At 39.5% G+C, this 16,430-nt stretch overlaps 1 protein-coding gene and 1 pseudogene across 1 annotated transcript in view; both read left to right on the top strand.

The window, feature by feature from the left end:
* Positions 1 to 16,430, top strand: part of CSNK1G1 (casein kinase 1 gamma 1) — a 200,173-nt gene that overhangs the window by 145,621 nt on the left and 38,122 nt on the right. Inside the window, exons 4-8 of the mRNA XM_023510004.1 lie at positions 3,518 to 3,714; positions 5,255 to 5,489; positions 13,249 to 13,334; positions 15,730 to 15,814; positions 16,074 to 16,270. Of these exons, the coding sequence (XP_023365772.1) occupies positions 3,518 to 3,714; positions 5,255 to 5,489; positions 13,249 to 13,334; positions 15,730 to 15,814; positions 16,074 to 16,270 (800 nt within the window). The remainder of the gene's footprint in view (positions 1 to 3,517; positions 3,715 to 5,254; positions 5,490 to 13,248; positions 13,335 to 15,729; positions 15,815 to 16,073; positions 16,271 to 16,430) is intronic.
* Positions 7,680 to 8,481, top strand: LOC105886458 (annotated as a pseudogene).

The following is a 16,430-nucleotide window of genomic DNA, read 5'->3' as shown; positions in this document are numbered from 1 at the left end:
AAAAAAAAAAAACAAACAAACAAAAAAAAGAATTTAGATTTAAAAGGAACCAATCTAAGCTCTTCCTTTTTACAGATTCATAAACTAACTCATAGAGGCTAAGGAATTTGACAGAGTCGGTAACAGAAGCAAATACTAGATCCGGGATTCAGACTTGAGCTCTTTTTACACTAGTATCTTGGACCTAGCTCCTTTCCCAGAAATGCAAAGCTACTTAGTGGTCTAGAAGTTGTCCTGAGCATTGCAGAGCCTGCTGGGGTATTGCGATGTCTCAGGATACTTAGTAAAAACAATAACACATCAAGCAGAAACTCTTCATCCTTCGAAGTTCCTAGGTAGAAGTTACGAGTGACATTGTAGTTAGAAATTACAGAAATTACTCTAAAGATTGTTTTGTGACTTACTAGTAAACACAGAAATTTCTGGAGAGAGATAATCTAGATTTGGTACTAAAGATCATGGAGAACAAGATCATTTGTCTTATTTAATCTGACCATTATTGGCAGCAAGTCTAGGAAATGATGCCAATGTTATATTTCTAATTAGGCCTGGCTTTTAGCTTGTACTTCAGTAAGAGGATATTATGCCCAGATACCCCATTCAGACACTTAAAAGAATAGTATATTTATTAATTAAGATTAGATTTGGCTGTTGAAAAATTCAAATAACAGTAGCTCACTCAAGGTAGGGATTGATTTCTCTTTTGTATTACAAAAAAAAGTCCAGAGAGAAGGGAAGACCAACATTGGCATGGTACTTCACAGCCATCAGGGCCTCAGGTTCTTCTCTTTTTGTTCCATTCAGTCTTGGCACTATCTTATATCCTCAAGTGTCTGATGATTCTAGATGGCTTCTAGTCCTTCAAAGTGTTGTACCTCCTCTTCTAGTCAGCTCCCTTGAAAGAACTTTTCTAGAACCACCAATCCAATGTTTTCTGCTTCCACCTCACTGGACCTTCCTGCTGTTATGGGAGGCTGGAATTATAACTAGGCAAGTTACTATTTTCAACAATGAGAAGTTCTATAATTAAGAAGGGGAGAAGCCAGGTACTATGGGTTATACCTATAGTCCTAGCACTTTGGGAGGTGAGGATGGGAGGATTACTTGAGGACAGGAATTCGAGACCAATGTGGGCAATAGAGAGACCCCTCATCTCTACAAAAAATGAAGGTAGCTAGGCATACTGGTGGGTGCCTGTAATCCCTCAGGAAGTTGAAGCAAGAGGATCACTTGCGCCTGTTTGAGGTTGCCGTGAGCTCTAACAATGCCAGCAGTGTAACCTGGGCAACAAAGTGAGGCCCTGTCCCACAAAATAAATAAATAAATGAAAAAAAGAGAGAAGGGGAAAATGGACATTGAACAGGTAATTGATAGACTCTGCTATAACCTGCTTTGAAGAATATAAGCTCCTGGCTTGGGGCCCATAATTCACTGGTTAGGGCACCGGCTACATAAACTGGGGCTGGTGGTTTTGAACTCAGTCCAGGCCTGCTAAACAACAATGACAACAACCACCAAAAAAAAAAAAAATAGATGGGCACTGTGGCAGGCACCTGTAAGTCCCAGTTACTTGGGAGGATAAGGCAAGAGAATCATTTACACCCAAGAGTTTAAGGTTGCTGTGAGCTGTGACACCACAGCACTCTACCGAGGGCAATATAATAAGACCCTGTCTCAAAAAAAAAAAAAAATAGAATATAAACTCTATATTAGGAAAATCTCATTTTAGAGACATAAAAAACTTACTTGGAATGAATCCCTAACAATAAATTTAAAAAAAAAAAAGAATATATCTACTGGGCTTTGAGTTTTTTCAAAATAATTTAATTAATGATCTTCAAAAAACAAAAACTTACTTGGACATAAATTTAAAAGATTCCCAAACTTAACTTACCATGTATCTGATTAATAAAAGTAGCATATCTCTAGAATAGAGTGTTCTGCCTTGGATTTCTCTGCAGGACTCATTGGTAACAGCTATTTTAAACTAAAAAAACAGTTCTTCAAAGCATCAGGGAAAAAAGACACTTTATGTTAGATCCCTTTGCTTGGCTCGGTGCCTGTGGCTCAAGTGGCTAAGTTGCCAGCCACATATACCTGAGCTGGCAGGTTCGAATCCAGCCCGGGCCGACAAACCGACAGCTACAACCAAAAAATAGCCTGGCGGGTACCTGTAGTCCCAGCTACTTGGGAGGCAGAGGCAGGAGACTCGCTTGAGCCCAGGAGTTGGAGGTTGCTGTGAGCTGTGATGCCATAGCACCCTACCCAGGGCGACAACTTGAAGCTCTGTCTCAAAAAAAAAAAAAAAAAAATCCCTTTTCTTTTTGAAGATAGGAAAAATCAAAACACAAAAACAATTCAGTGGCTATTTACTGAGCTAGCAGAAACAATGTATACTATATATTAGAAGATACAAGTGAGGAATAAACATATTTAAAGCAAATTACTCAAGTTGTTTAATATTTATGTGTAGTAAAATAGTCCATGTGGTGCATGAAATAGTCAAACATACACACATCATAGCAATGAATTGCACTAACTCCATACATACAAAATCTGCCCTGGAGAGAAAGATGTATTGGATGTCATCACCTCTGCCTGTCTCCCACCCATACAAATTAAAACGGACTAGGAAGATGGAGACAATTTTGCTATCTGAAAAACTTAAAGGCAGAAACACAGTAATCCACAACATATACAGCTGTAGACTATGATTTATATAAATGTGGAAATGTTTATAATTACAAAAATGTTTTGTAGTTTCCTTAGTACCCAGTATTCTCATGGTAGCAGTTACGTATTTACTGAATATATCACATTTACAATGCTCTTTATAGAGGAAATTCATTCACAGTTTACCACTTAGATGAGAAAGTCTACATTTTGGCTTCTTAATAGCTATGAATTTCAAATCAGGGGAAAATCCAGCCTTGTATTTTTTTCCTCCTTTTCATAATTACTTATAAGCAATAAAAAACTAATTGTTGGCTTTCCTTCAGCTGATAGAAAATAGAAAACTACAGAGTCTCTGTTGGAGAAGAACGTTAGTTGTGCTGGCCTATAGCCAGCTTGTACTGTCTGTGACCTCGTCCCTTCAACCCAAGTTTTTTATAGGGTAGTAGTTGCAAAGCGCTCTTGAGGTTTTGTCAATAAGCATATGGAGTGCTAATAAAACCAACTAATGAGACAAGGTCTGTTAGCCTGGCCTTTGACCTCAGTCAGCCATCCTTTGAGCCTTTTATGATATAGTACTTCTACTATCCCTGGGGAAGAATAGTTTATACTCTGCTCTGATGATGGATCAGGAACCATTCTCTGTCTTATAGCAGTGGAAATGCCTTTGACATTATAGTATTAAATATCTGCTTATTCAGACATACTATGCAATGACTTAGCCTTTCCCACCTATTATTAGTTCCCAGTGAAGATGGGCTCAATTTAAGTTTCCAAAAGGGACAAAGAAAGAAATTAGAAATCTCACAAAATCTTACTCAGTGCTAATGCCGTTGTCTCATAGTTTTGTGTCTTCCATTCTGTGCCCCATTTTCCCCTCTGATTTCAGGTGAAGGTCTTCCACAGGTCTATTACTTTGGACCATGTGGGAAATACAATGCCATGGTTCTGGAGCTCCTTGGCCCTAGCTTGGAGGACTTATTTGACCTCTGTGACCGAACATTTACTTTGAAGACGGTGTTAATGATAGCCATCCAGTTGGTAAGTTGGAGTTGCCATTCTGGGAGAGAGTAGACTGGTCCTCTAGGCATATTCTTGTGGGCTTTTTGGTGATTTGCAGTTGTGACACCTAGTAAACTAGTGCTCACAGGCTTGATGGGCCTTCTTGGTAGCTGATTGGGGTAAAAGGAATTAATTCAGAGAAGTCATGCTACATCTGCAATTTGCTCTATTTTAAGAATTTGCTGGCTCGACGCCTGTGGCTCAAGCGGCTAAGGCACCAGCCACATACACTTAAGGTGGCGGGTTCGAATTCCCAGCCCAGGCCCACCAAACAACAATGATGGCTGCAACCAAAAAAAATGGCCAGGCATTGTGGCGGGCGCCTGTAGTCCCAGCTACTTGGGAGGCTGAGGCAGGAGACTCACTTGAGCCCAGGAGTTGGAGGTTGCTGTGAAGCGTGATGCCATGGCACTCTACCCAGGGGGATAGCTTGAGGCTCTGTCTCAAAAAAAAAAAAAAGATTTTGCACCTTCAAGCAGTATTCTGCCTTTAAAGTGGAAGCATACAATTTAGGGAGAAGGAGGATGAATAGATACAGTTGTATAAATGCAAATAATTTCTTTGATGTTTTATTTATAGGTTTTAAACATATAGCTGTAAAGTTTGGTCATGTCATCCCTCTTTCACTGTTCCATCCAAGAAAGGACTGGAGATAAAACCCATAGCACTTTCACTCAGATTTAAAAATTGTATGACCAAGAATTTGCCTTAATTCTCTGGCCTCCATTTCTCACAGACTGGTACAGTGGAAGAGGTGGGTGGCTCTTGCAGGTTCTCCCAAATTACACATCAGTACTAGTTTAAGGAACATTTGCAACAGTTACTTTGAGAAATTTGTCAGGCCCTCTGGAAAGATGCAAATGTATCTTTATTAGTTTCAAAAGGTGATAGTCTGCCACTGTCTGGTAAATATTTGGAAATATTTTGGAAATGTCTGAGCTTTCATTTCTCTACTTTCTATAAGTAGAAAAGCTTTAGAAATAATTAATAAAATTTGAAGTAATTTTATGATTATTATTTTGGGTTATATTTACTTTAACATAAAACTATACTCCTTTCTCTGTGCTAACTAGGTATATGATGTTAGGCCAGTATTAACTTCTCTAGGCCTCACTTTTCTTATTTCTATAACAGTGAGAGCTGGATTGGGGCATTCTGTCCAACTAAGGATAGGAAGACACACATAGGAGGTGAATGTATTAGTGGCACCGGCTTCAAAAGCCACCAAGTCTTTTATTCTACCTGGGAATACTTCCTTTCTCCTAAATGCTCACTTTCTGAAGTAAAATTAATTTTGCTGATCTGTATTATCCTCCTTTTCCTAATCTTGATATTTGTTAGATGGGTAGTTGTAATGAAAAATGTTTTTTGGTTTACAAGTCACTGAAATGACTCTGATAGAAGAGATGAGTTTTATTGTTACTTCAGTAATTAAAACCTTGGGCTAATAAAAAAAGATTTTGCTATATTTTCCCACTATACTTCTTCAGAGGACTTCCATTATTTTTTTCTCTTTCAGCTTTCTCGAATGGAATATGTGCACTCAAAGAACCTCATTTACCGAGATGTCAAGCCAGAGAACTTCCTGATTGGCCGACAAGGCAATAAGAAAGAGCATGTTATACACATTATAGACTTTGGACTGGCCAAGGAATATATTGATCCTGAAACCAAAAAACACATACCTTATAGGGAGCACAAAAGTTTAACTGGAACTGCAAGATATATGTCTATCAACACGCATCTTGGCAAAGGTGTGTTCATTTTCTGCTCCTTGAAGGGAACAGGTCCTTAGAACAATCTTTTATTCCAGTAACACTTTTATTCTCACTGTATATTACAACTTGTTGTTCTTATTGCTTCATAACGCTAAGTGATTTTCATACTTGTGATATTGGAGTGGTAAGTTCATGACTTTTCTAAGTATCACATTGATTATTTGCAGATTCTTAATTCTTTACATGTTTCCAAATGCTTAGTTCCTGGGCAATTTGAGTACTTGAATTATTGTAAAAAGGTGATAGCATTTAAATGAGTTTAGTAATGAATTTGGTATTTACTTAAATATGACCCATATATGACAGTCCTAAAAAAGAACATCAGGCTGGTATTGGTGGGGGTGAAGAATATAACACTAAAACTGGACTAAATCTGTTCCCTTTGTATAAACCATGCATAATTCTTGAAGGAAGAGCTGCTGTCTCATCCAGTGAAAATATATTTGCTCTACCATGAGTCTAGCATTTTATTTGGGATGGACAATCAGTACAAGTTTTGCTAAAAGCTTTAATCAAGATAAAAAGACCTTACTTGTAAGAGGAATTAGACAAAAGGTATCACTTTGGACAAGTTATTTAATCTCACTGAAACTTAGAAGTACAATGAAGATAGTACTTCACAAGGGTGTTGAGGGTTGAATGGTTTATATATATATAAACGTACAACACCTAACATGGGTCTCTTGCACAGTGCCCCCCTTCTTTCTTCATACTGACATGAAATCTTCCCTTTCACTTGGAATCATACTATATCTTAAATGGTAAAGTCATAATTGGTTTAACTGACAAACACTAGAAATTGCTGTTCTAATGCCTGCTTCCTGGATTCAGTAGTTTTCCTACTGATGTTATTATTTTTGTCAGGAAAACAAGACTACTGTACCCAGGCTCGGCGCCTGTGGCTCAAGCGGCTAAGACGCCAGCCACATACACCTGAGCTGGCGGGTTCGAATCCAGCCCAGGCCCGCCAAATAACAATGACAGCTGCAACCAAAAAATAGCCAGACGTTGTGGCAGGTGCCTATAGTCCCAGCTACTTGGGAGGCGGAGGCAGGAGACTTGCTTGAGCCCAGGAGTTGGAGGTTGCTGTGAACTGTGATGCCACGGCACTCTGCCCAGGGCGACAGCTTGAAGCTCTGTCTCAAAAAAAAAAGAATACTGTACCTGGTGTTTGTATAAGGTACAGTGCCACAGATGCCAACCTTTTTTTCTTTCCCACACATTGGAAGAATAAGAGTTGTCTTGGGCTACACATTAAATACACAAACACTAACAAAAGCTGATTAGCAAAAAAAAAAAAAGGTCCCTACATACTTTTTGTTCTATCCAACACCACAGATAAGCAAAAAAAAGTCCTCACAAAATCAGTCCATGGGCCACAGGTTGGATACCCCTGGGAAAAAGATAAATGAAAACTTGCTGCTGCCTGCCACCAATGTAGTTTGTGAAGTACTTGGGACATCCCAGGAGTTCTACAACTTACGGTGATTCCAGATGGGGCAGGTGGATGGTGATACCCAAGATGGACCAGTGTCACCCCTGTAGACTATTCAGCAGACATTTATTAAACACCTGTCCCATGCAAGAAGCATATTGAGAGCAATCATAGCAGGATGTACTCGCTCAGCAGCAACTTGAAAACTTGCTACAAGTATCTAAATCGGAACAGTCTCAGTTTTGCAGCTATTATGGAGGTGCTAGATGGGGAAATGGGGAATGCAGTATGCATATTGTATCTGGTTGTCCATGCTGTGGAGATTCTGGAAGATGACATGACCATCAGTGTGGGGAAGAAAAGATCATACTGTTATATAACTTTCACTCTTTACAAATTAGACTGATGATTTCATGGAGGACATGGAGAAGGAATTGGCTCACTCCTATATTCCTAGCACCCTGAGGCAGGTGGATTGCTTGAGTTCAGGAATTCAAGACCAATCTGAGCAAGATTGAAACCCCATCTCTACTAAAAATAAGAAAAGAAGTAGCCAGGGAGGCTGAAGCAGGAGGAGCTTGAGCTCAGGACTTGGAGGTTGCAGTGAGCCGTGAGGACACCAAGCAGTCTAGGCTGGGCAACAGAGTGAGACTCTTGTCTAAAAAGAGAGATAGAGAGAGAGAGAGAAGGTTTGAGAAGTGCTAGAGAATTTTCCAGCGATTTCCCTCAAGTTTAGAAACTTGGCTGAGAAATATAAGTGATTGCTGACATTTGCCGGAAACGGGAATTGAGATGACAGTTTTGGATTAACACATGACCTCTGAAAAGAAGGGAGGCAAGTACTATCACTATGTTGTTGGGCCAGTGGGAATTGTCCCGTCTCTTCCCAGTCTCAGAGTTCAAAGACCCTTTAGTTGGTAATGATATAAATAGTGCCAACTTGATGGGCCTGTTTTTGCAGAAAACAAACAACATTAGGGATTATTTGGAAGACCAACAAGAAGGAAATGAGTTTTGGCCTCAAGAGATTTGGGCAGGTATGTTCGAGGGATTTTGATAAAGCAGAGAATATTGGCTATGCAGTGTCTAAACTGATCACCAGTGCCCTACAACACAGTCCAGATGTCATCACCTATCTTTCAAGAAACCAGAACGTGTTTAACTTCTGTGCTATTCCATAGGTAAAGGCCATTGCTACATTGGCTGCCTATTTCAATAATCAGCAGGTGTTCAAAGGGGTGGCGAAGATTCAGAAAGGTCAAGCAGTGACCTGATAATGGATACCACCAATATGCCATCTGTGAAAACCATGATATATAGGTATATGGAAGAGATTTATCATAAAATTCCCAACTCAGATCCATCTTGCAGTCAACAAGGCAGATCATCTCCACTATCAGGATGCAGAATCTCCCCAAACCACTATCCCCCATTTACCCGTCATTTGTCATGCTCTTGGCTGCCCTGGGCCAATAGTATCTGAACACACTTCCCGAGGTCACAGAAGACTATTTTCAGACTGGAGAACTCTGATTGGGGATTTGTGTGGAAGCTGAGGTTTACCATGAAATGGATTTACTTTTTCTTCAAGGATGGATATTGGCTTCCTTACATCTTTTTCTTCCCATTTTAATACCTAAAAGAACTCTTGGTGACTGCAACCTTTAGGAAATTGAAATGCAGTTGAGAAGAATATAAAGTGAAAGGAAAGACTGCCTCGCCCTCAGCAGCTTGGTACTTAGAGTGCTGACCACTTTAGTTTCTGGTGCTAATGATAGCATTCTGTTCTACAGATGAGGTGAAATGGCTGTATATGGGACTGGTCATGAGGTCTGGCTAGAATTATAATTAAATATGTGTATGTATACATATGTGTGTGTGTGTGTGTGTATATTTTTTTTTTTTTTTAAACAGCCTCACTCTGTTGCCCCAGGCTGTAGCGTACTATGGCGTCATAGCTCACAGCAACCTCAAACTCCTAGTCTCAAGTGATCCTCTTGGCACAACCTCCTAAGTAACTGGGACTACAGGTACCCACCACAACACCCAGTTATTTTTAGAGACAGGGTCTCGCTCTAGCTCAGGCAGGTCTCAGACTTGTGAGCTTAGTCAGTCCACCTGCCTCAGCCTCCCAGAGTGCTAGGATTACAGGTGTGAGCTACTGCTCCTGGCTACCAGCTAATTTTTCTATTTTTTTGGTCTAGAGAGTCTCACTCTTACTCAGGCTGGTCTCAAACTCCTGAACTCAAGCAATCCACCCACCTTGGCCTCCCAGAGTGCTAGTATAATTAACTATATTTAGCTATAGATTTAATTTGAAGCAACTTTTGAATATTCGTCATAGTAGAAAATGAAAAAATGTAAAAGATATGCAACTCACTGAAATATACTGTTAACATCAAAAACAACTTTTTTCTTTGAGACAGAGTTTTACTATGTCACTCTTGGTAGAGTGCTGTGGCATCACAGCTCATGGCAACCTCAAACTCTTGGGTTCAAGCTACTCTCTTGCCTTAGCCTCCCAAGTAATGGGGACTACAGGTGCCCGCCACAACACCCAGCTACTTTTTTGTTGTAGTTGTCATTGTTTAGCAAGCCCTGGCCCGGTTCGAACCCACCTGCCCAGTGTATGTGGCTAGCGCCCTAACCACTAAGCTATGGGCACCGAGCCCTGTCACCATATTTGTTCTCTTCCCATTACAGAGAATACTTACAGATGATTGTCACTGTTCTCTAAACTCTGTCCTGTGTCTCAAACTAAAGAGACTTTCATAGGAACTCCAGTGTTACTGATTTTAAAATGTGTTGCATCCTTTATGTTGTGTAATGAAGAAAAGAGGACTGAGAAGGGAGAGGAAAATAAAGGAAGAGTCTTAAACCCAACGTTACCACAGTAGATTAGCCAATATCTTAGTCCATTTTGTGTTGCTATAAAGGAATACCTGAGGGCTGGGTAATTTATAAAGAAGAAAGATTTATTTAGCTCATGGTTGTATAAAAAGCAGGGCACTAGCATCTGCTTGGCTTCAGTGAGGCGAGTCGCAGGCTGTTTCCACTCATGGTGGAAGGCAAGTGGGAACCCAGCTGTGCAAAGATCTCATGGTGAGAGAAGAATGGGGGTGGGGTTGGAGGGGTGCCGGGCTTTTTTTAACAACCCCTATGTAGAGAACTAGTAGAGTGAGAACTGACTCCCCCAGATGGTGGGCACTAATGTATTCATGAGGGATCCACCCCCATAACCCAAAGACCTCCCGTTAGGCCTCACCTTTAACATTGGGATCAAATTTCAACATGAGGCTTGGGGGAACAAACATCCAGACCATAATAGCCACATCCCTACTGATTAAGATATGGCCGGGAACAGCCAAATTTATATTATTTAATGGTTAAAATTAGGGCAAGAACACTGGATATTCTTTCCCCTTTCTTTCTACAGAGTACTCTATATTTAACCTAAAATCAGGGATGTGATGCATATAAACCAAACTCATGTTTCTAATTGGTTGAAGAATTTTTGTGTCTGACGTCTCACTAATAATGAAACCTTTCATCTTTGAAAATAACAATATCCTGCATGAAAAATAATGAGGCCATGTGGAAATAATGAATTGAACAAGTGTGGAATGTTAAAAGAATTGCAGAAATAAATGTGCTCTGATTTTTTTCATTATTTTTTTTCTTGAAAAGCCCTAATAGCTTAAGTTATAAATTATCACAGATTATTTTAGAATTTTAAAGCTAGCAAATGACTTTTCAGATGTGCTAAATTGACTATTTTATTTTCAAATGAGGAAATTGAGGCCCGAAGCAGGTGATTTGTCAATGCTTAATTTCACTGAGTTGAATTAGTGGACAAGATAAGCCAACACCAAGATGATTGACCTGATTTAGGATCCATTTTCCTATTATCTCCTATTTCATAGCTTTTTTCATCATTCTCAGGATTACTTTATTACTTATTCCAGTGAGTTTAAAAATTATTTTAATCTTATTTTATAATTGACTTTGCTATAAAGATAAATATTTTTTCTTTAGGCCCAATCTATATTAAAAATGTGGAGAATTTCGCCCTCTAGTGCCCAACAAACTAGAATCCAAACATTTGTCTAGTGAATATTTTAATTACCAAGGGGCCTCTTGTTACAGGAAGTTGATATGAAAATGGAGAGGCAGTGAATAAACGTGATACAGTTTGAGAAACTGTAATGTGGTTTCTCTATCTGCCCTGCTTTATGGGAGGCATCAGCTCACCCCACTTGCTCTTTTCTATTTTTATTTGTACATATTTAGGTTCATTAACAAACTTTCTGTTGTCAACTATTTATAATATTTTATTGTACACTTTAGGCAAGGCATTCAGACAAAAGTTTCTGATGGTATTGCTTTTGTTTGTTTGTTTGTTTGTTTGTTGAGAGATAGGGTCTTGTTCTCTCTCCCAAACTAGAATGCAGTGATGTCATCATAGTTCACTGCAGCTTTAAACTCCTCGGCTTTAGCGATCCTTCTGCCTCAGCATCCCAAGTAGCTGGGACTGTAGGTGCACACCACCCTGCCTGACTCATTTTTTTGTAGAGAACTCCTGGCCTCAAGTGATCTTCATACCTTACCATGCCCAGGCTTTATTTCATTCTTTTGAAGATTATTTCAGTTGATATATACCAACTCAGTTTCATGTCATTCATCCTTCTGTTGGGCAGCCTCTCCTTCCCTAGTAACCACCTATCCATAGACCTCCTTGAAACAGCTATGTAGAAAGTAGCGTCTCTTTCATCTAGTCAATAGAGCACTATTCATTCTTTTTCATGCACATGTCCCAGAATTTTAGGTGCCAGTCCAACATGTTGTGCTTCTTTATTTTGAGCTGAGTGGCTTTCCTTGCCTCTTTGCCCTCTTGAGTTTTACTTTTTGTACAAGGCACAGTCATGTTGAAAGTAGCCTTTCAGTCTTGCTTCTCTAATTTATTTTGATAAAACCCTAAACTTGATTCTAAAAAATAAATACATAAAATGTCTAAGATGAACCATAATTGGCAAATTAGAAATAAAGGCATGTACTTTATTCTGACAACCAGAGAACCATAGAATGTTTAGGATATTTTCTGAGAAAGTTAGAGTTTTTTATTAACTATTCTTTATCATCTCATTCTCAATTAAAGGAAAGAAAAGTCCAGCAACTTGTTTTGGATAAGCTCCCAGAATGCAGGGACTTTTGGGGTTTTTGTTTTGTTTTGTTTCTTTTGTGATGGGGTCCCAGTCTGTTTCCAAGGGTAGTCTTGAGTACCTAGGATCCTCCTGCATCCTGATCCTGCAACTCTCCTGCATCAGCTGCCTGAGTAGCTGGGACTACAGGCGCCTACTGCCATACCTGGCTGGAACTTTGTTTTATGTGCTCATCCAGGGCATCTTAGTAAGAAATTTTAAATTTTCTTTTTAAAGGCATTAATTATAGGACCTGGTACAAATGAAATAGGAGCCAAGAGAGTATGCATTGATACTCATTTGTGTGAAACTAAATTTTCATGTGAGCGTTTTTATGATGAATCAAAAGCACTAAGCATGTATGCTAATCCTTCTGCAGCTTTTGTTTTCCAGGCCTAGCTAGAATGGACTGTTGTAACAGTTTTTGTTGCTTAATCTATTGCTCACTTTCTCTGGTGGTAACCAATGTGTAATTGTAGGCCATATACTGGAAATGGCATTTTATTTAAATTTTCTGTCAGGAGGGTAACAGCATTGAGTTATGGGTGATTAGTCTCTGTTCAGTGATTTGGGCTTGGTGTTTTTTTGTTTTGTTTTGAGACAGTCTCACTCTGTGCCCTGGGTAAAACGCCGTGGCATCATAGCTCACAGCAAACTTGAATTCTTGGACTCATGCCATCCCCTTAACTCAGCCTTCCGAATAGCTGGGACTACAGGTGCCCACCACAATGCCTGGCTAGTTTTTCTATTTCTGGTAGACAGAGTCTCACATTTGTTCAGGCTGGTCTCAAATTCCTGAACTCAGGCGATCCACCTACGTTGGCCTCCCAGAGTGCTAGGATTATAGGCATGAGCCATAGCTGGGGTTGGTTTTAATTTAGGATTTGGTCTTTTCATTTGATGATTGCTTACCAGCAACAGATCTAGGCAAAGAATGTACATGTTGATTGTTTTGTTTGTTTTGATCCAAAATACTATCCCTGAAAGAATTAGTCAACAGAGCCTTTCTGGAACAGAAGGGTTTCTGAAGAGATTACTTGGTTTTGAACTCTTTTCTGTTTTAATAACTGCAAACATAATGTGTGATCTGTCTTCCTTTTAGAGCAAAGCCGGAGAGATGATTTGGAAGCCCTAGGCCATATGTTCATGTATTTCCTTCGAGGCAGCCTACCCTGGCAAGGACTCAAGGTATCCTTGAAAGTGCTCAGTAGAGAGCTTTGTTTCAATGCTCAGTTGTTAATGAAGGAACTGCTGGCTTTCTGTCTCTTAAAAAGCACAAAAGGGAAGATTGGTGACAGAAATGAGAAGCAGGGCCTAGTTATATTAGTCTATGTTGTAAATTCTTAACTAGGCTTTGGAAGTTCTGTTTTGTTTACATTTGTCTTCTTTCTTTTCTTTCATCCTTGATTTTGGGTTTACCGTATTCTTTTCTCTCATTCCCTCCCAGCCTTGGCACTGTTGCTTTTTCCTCTGTGTTGGTATTCCTCCTCCACTACCATTATGTAGCAGAAGGAGTGTTCCCAGTATGTCAGAAAATTTTTAGAACAAATTTATGACTGCAGCTGCTACACGTTTTTCCAGAAAGCCCAGCAGGGGATGTCCCTCTGGAGAACTGGAAAATATTTGCTTTTCTTGTGTAGGCTAAGGACTCACCTAAACTAAAATGGAAATCTAGGTTTAATATTGCTGTTCATGTGTATTATTGGATAAATGCCTATTCAGACAACAGCCATTCCTTGCCAAACGTGTAGACTTTATTTATTTATTTATTTTTAATTTTCTTATTTTTTTGGAGACAGAGTCTCACTTTGTCACCCTTGAGTAGAGTGCCATGGCATCATAGCTTACAGAAACCTCAAACTCTTGGGCTCAAGCAATCTTCTTGCCCCAGCCTCCCAAGTAGCTGGGATTACAGGTGCCCACTACAACGCCCGGCTATTTTTTTTTTTTTTAAGAGACAGTGTCTTGCTCTTTAGACTGCTCTTAAACTCATGAGCTCAAGCAGTCCACCTGCCTCACCCTCTCAGAGTACTAGGATTACAAGCATGAGCCAACACACCCTGCCAAATGTATAGACTTTAAGTAGCCTTTTTAAGGTAGGCATCAGTACAATGCCTACATGTCAGAATTAACTATTAATTATTATAATTACTCTGCTTCTGGCTATTAGATTAGGAAATGGTGAGCTTCTAACCCTAATCTGTAGTTTGGGGTGCTCCTATGCCCCCTATTTCCAGAAAAGCAGAATGATCTATTTTATTGTGCTTTCTGGGACATTGTCCTAAAATGTAAGGCTTCAACCCATTCCTCCTTGAGATTTTATTTCTTTTCCCTTAAATTCCTCTTGTGACATCTCTACCCTGGTTGTCTTCTAATGCTATACATCTTCTCCTAAATGTCAATAGCTTTCAAACAGATTTTCACATCCTACTTGTTATCATCTCCCCAAACAATGCATTAGTCATGGTCTGTGAATTGTTTTAATAGTAGTCACAGTTGCAAAATTTCTCCAGTTTACTTCAGAACACTGTTGTTTAATTGGTGCAGCAGGTTAGGTAAAGCCTGACAAGAATCCCTAGAGATCCTACTCTTGGTCCACTGTCAAGAAGCCCTCTGACTACAATGCTCCTACGCACACTAGACTTAGGCTGCTCTGAGCCACTCATATACACTAAACCTATCTGTTAGCCATGCCTATACCACAAATAATTTTTTTCTTTTATACAACCCCCTCCTTGTTTTTGGTTTTTGTTGTTTTATTTTTTTTGTTTATTTTAGGGTGGGGTAGAGTAAGGCAGTCTTACTCCTGCAGTCTTACTCTAGCAGTCTGCCCCTGCTAGAATTCAGTGGCATCATCACAGCTCACTGCAAACTTTAATTCCTAGGCTCAGGCAATTCTTCTGCCTCAGCTTCCCAAGTAACTGGGACTACAGTTATGTGCCACTATGCCCAGCTCATTTTTTCTATTTTTAGTAGAGACAGGTCTTGTTTTTTCTCAGGCTAGTCTCAAACTCCTAACCTCAAGCAATCTACCCCCTTCAGGCTTCCAGAGTGCTAGGATTATAGGTGTGAGCCTTGGTAGCCAGCCACTAGAACCATATTGTTGAAAAGCATTTTTCATTTCCTATACCCTACCCGCACCTCATTCATCTTCTCACTATGTATGTGGTGGGACCATCTATTTCCTCCACTTGTCTTAGCAATACTTCTATCTTAGAGCTGATCTAAGAGAAAGAAACTAAATCATTGTTAAACCCTAATGACCATGAGATATTACTAAGCTTCTGCAATTTTGAAAATATTGCCGCATAATATTGTTATTTTCTTATCCTAGCCACTCATCTCATTTGATGGTGTTTATCTGAGACTATTAAATATTTTTGCAAGTAAAACTTTACAGTACACAGATGTTTGTCCATATCTAAATATATCATCTCTACATTTCTTAATTGTTAGTGTTAGAAAGCAAATTGAATATAACTAACAAATCCTGCCAATTTTAGTGAAGACTGTATCTGAAAACATATTGAACCTCCTATACTTAGCACCTCTTTCCAAATAACTTTATCTTTACTCTCTATAGGCTGATACATTAAAAGAAAGATATCAAAAAATTGGTGACACCAAAAGGAATACTCCCATTGAAGCTCTCTGTGAGAACTTTCCAGGTAGGATGCTAAAGGGACACTTCAGCCAGTGTGACTGAGTCTTAAGTAGGTGGAGTCCTTGACTTGCTATCTCTAGATAAGGGATGCTGTTCAGCTAGTTTACATTTCCTTTTATTGTTACTGAGACCAAAATAGATTTTATCACTTTTATTTGATTCATAGAGAAAATACTCAAACACCTATGTAAATATCCCTTCTGTGACCACCCCATTGAGAAGCATTCACCTAATAAGCATTGTCTTTCACCTCTTTCCTACAGAGGAAATGGCAACATACCTTCGATATGTCAGACGATTAGACTTCTTTGAAAAACCTGACTATGAGTATTTACGGACCCTCTTCACAGACCTCTTTGAAAGGAAAGGGTACACCTTTGACTATGCCTATGATTGGGTCGGAAGGCCTATTGTAAGTATCTTCTTTTTATCCCATAACCTCCTTTGCCAGAACAGCACTGCCCTACTCCTTAGACTTTATATTTACCAGCCTTTTCAGAGTGTCACCCTAGATTGTTCTCACTGGAGTTAGGAAGTAGGAATTATATAGTCTTTAAGATTACAACTTGTGGCTCGGCGCCTATAGCTCAACCGGCTAAGGCGCCAGCCACGTACACCTA

The sequence above is a fragment of the Otolemur garnettii genome, unplaced genomic scaffold, assembly GCF_000181295.1.
Source record: "Otolemur garnettii isolate 467f Iridium unplaced genomic scaffold, OtoGar3 scaffold00011, whole genome shotgun sequence".
In the NCBI taxonomy this organism is placed as follows: Eukaryota; Metazoa; Chordata; class Mammalia; order Primates; family Galagidae; genus Otolemur; species Otolemur garnettii.
This window is presented reverse-complemented; position numbering and strand designations above follow the sequence as displayed.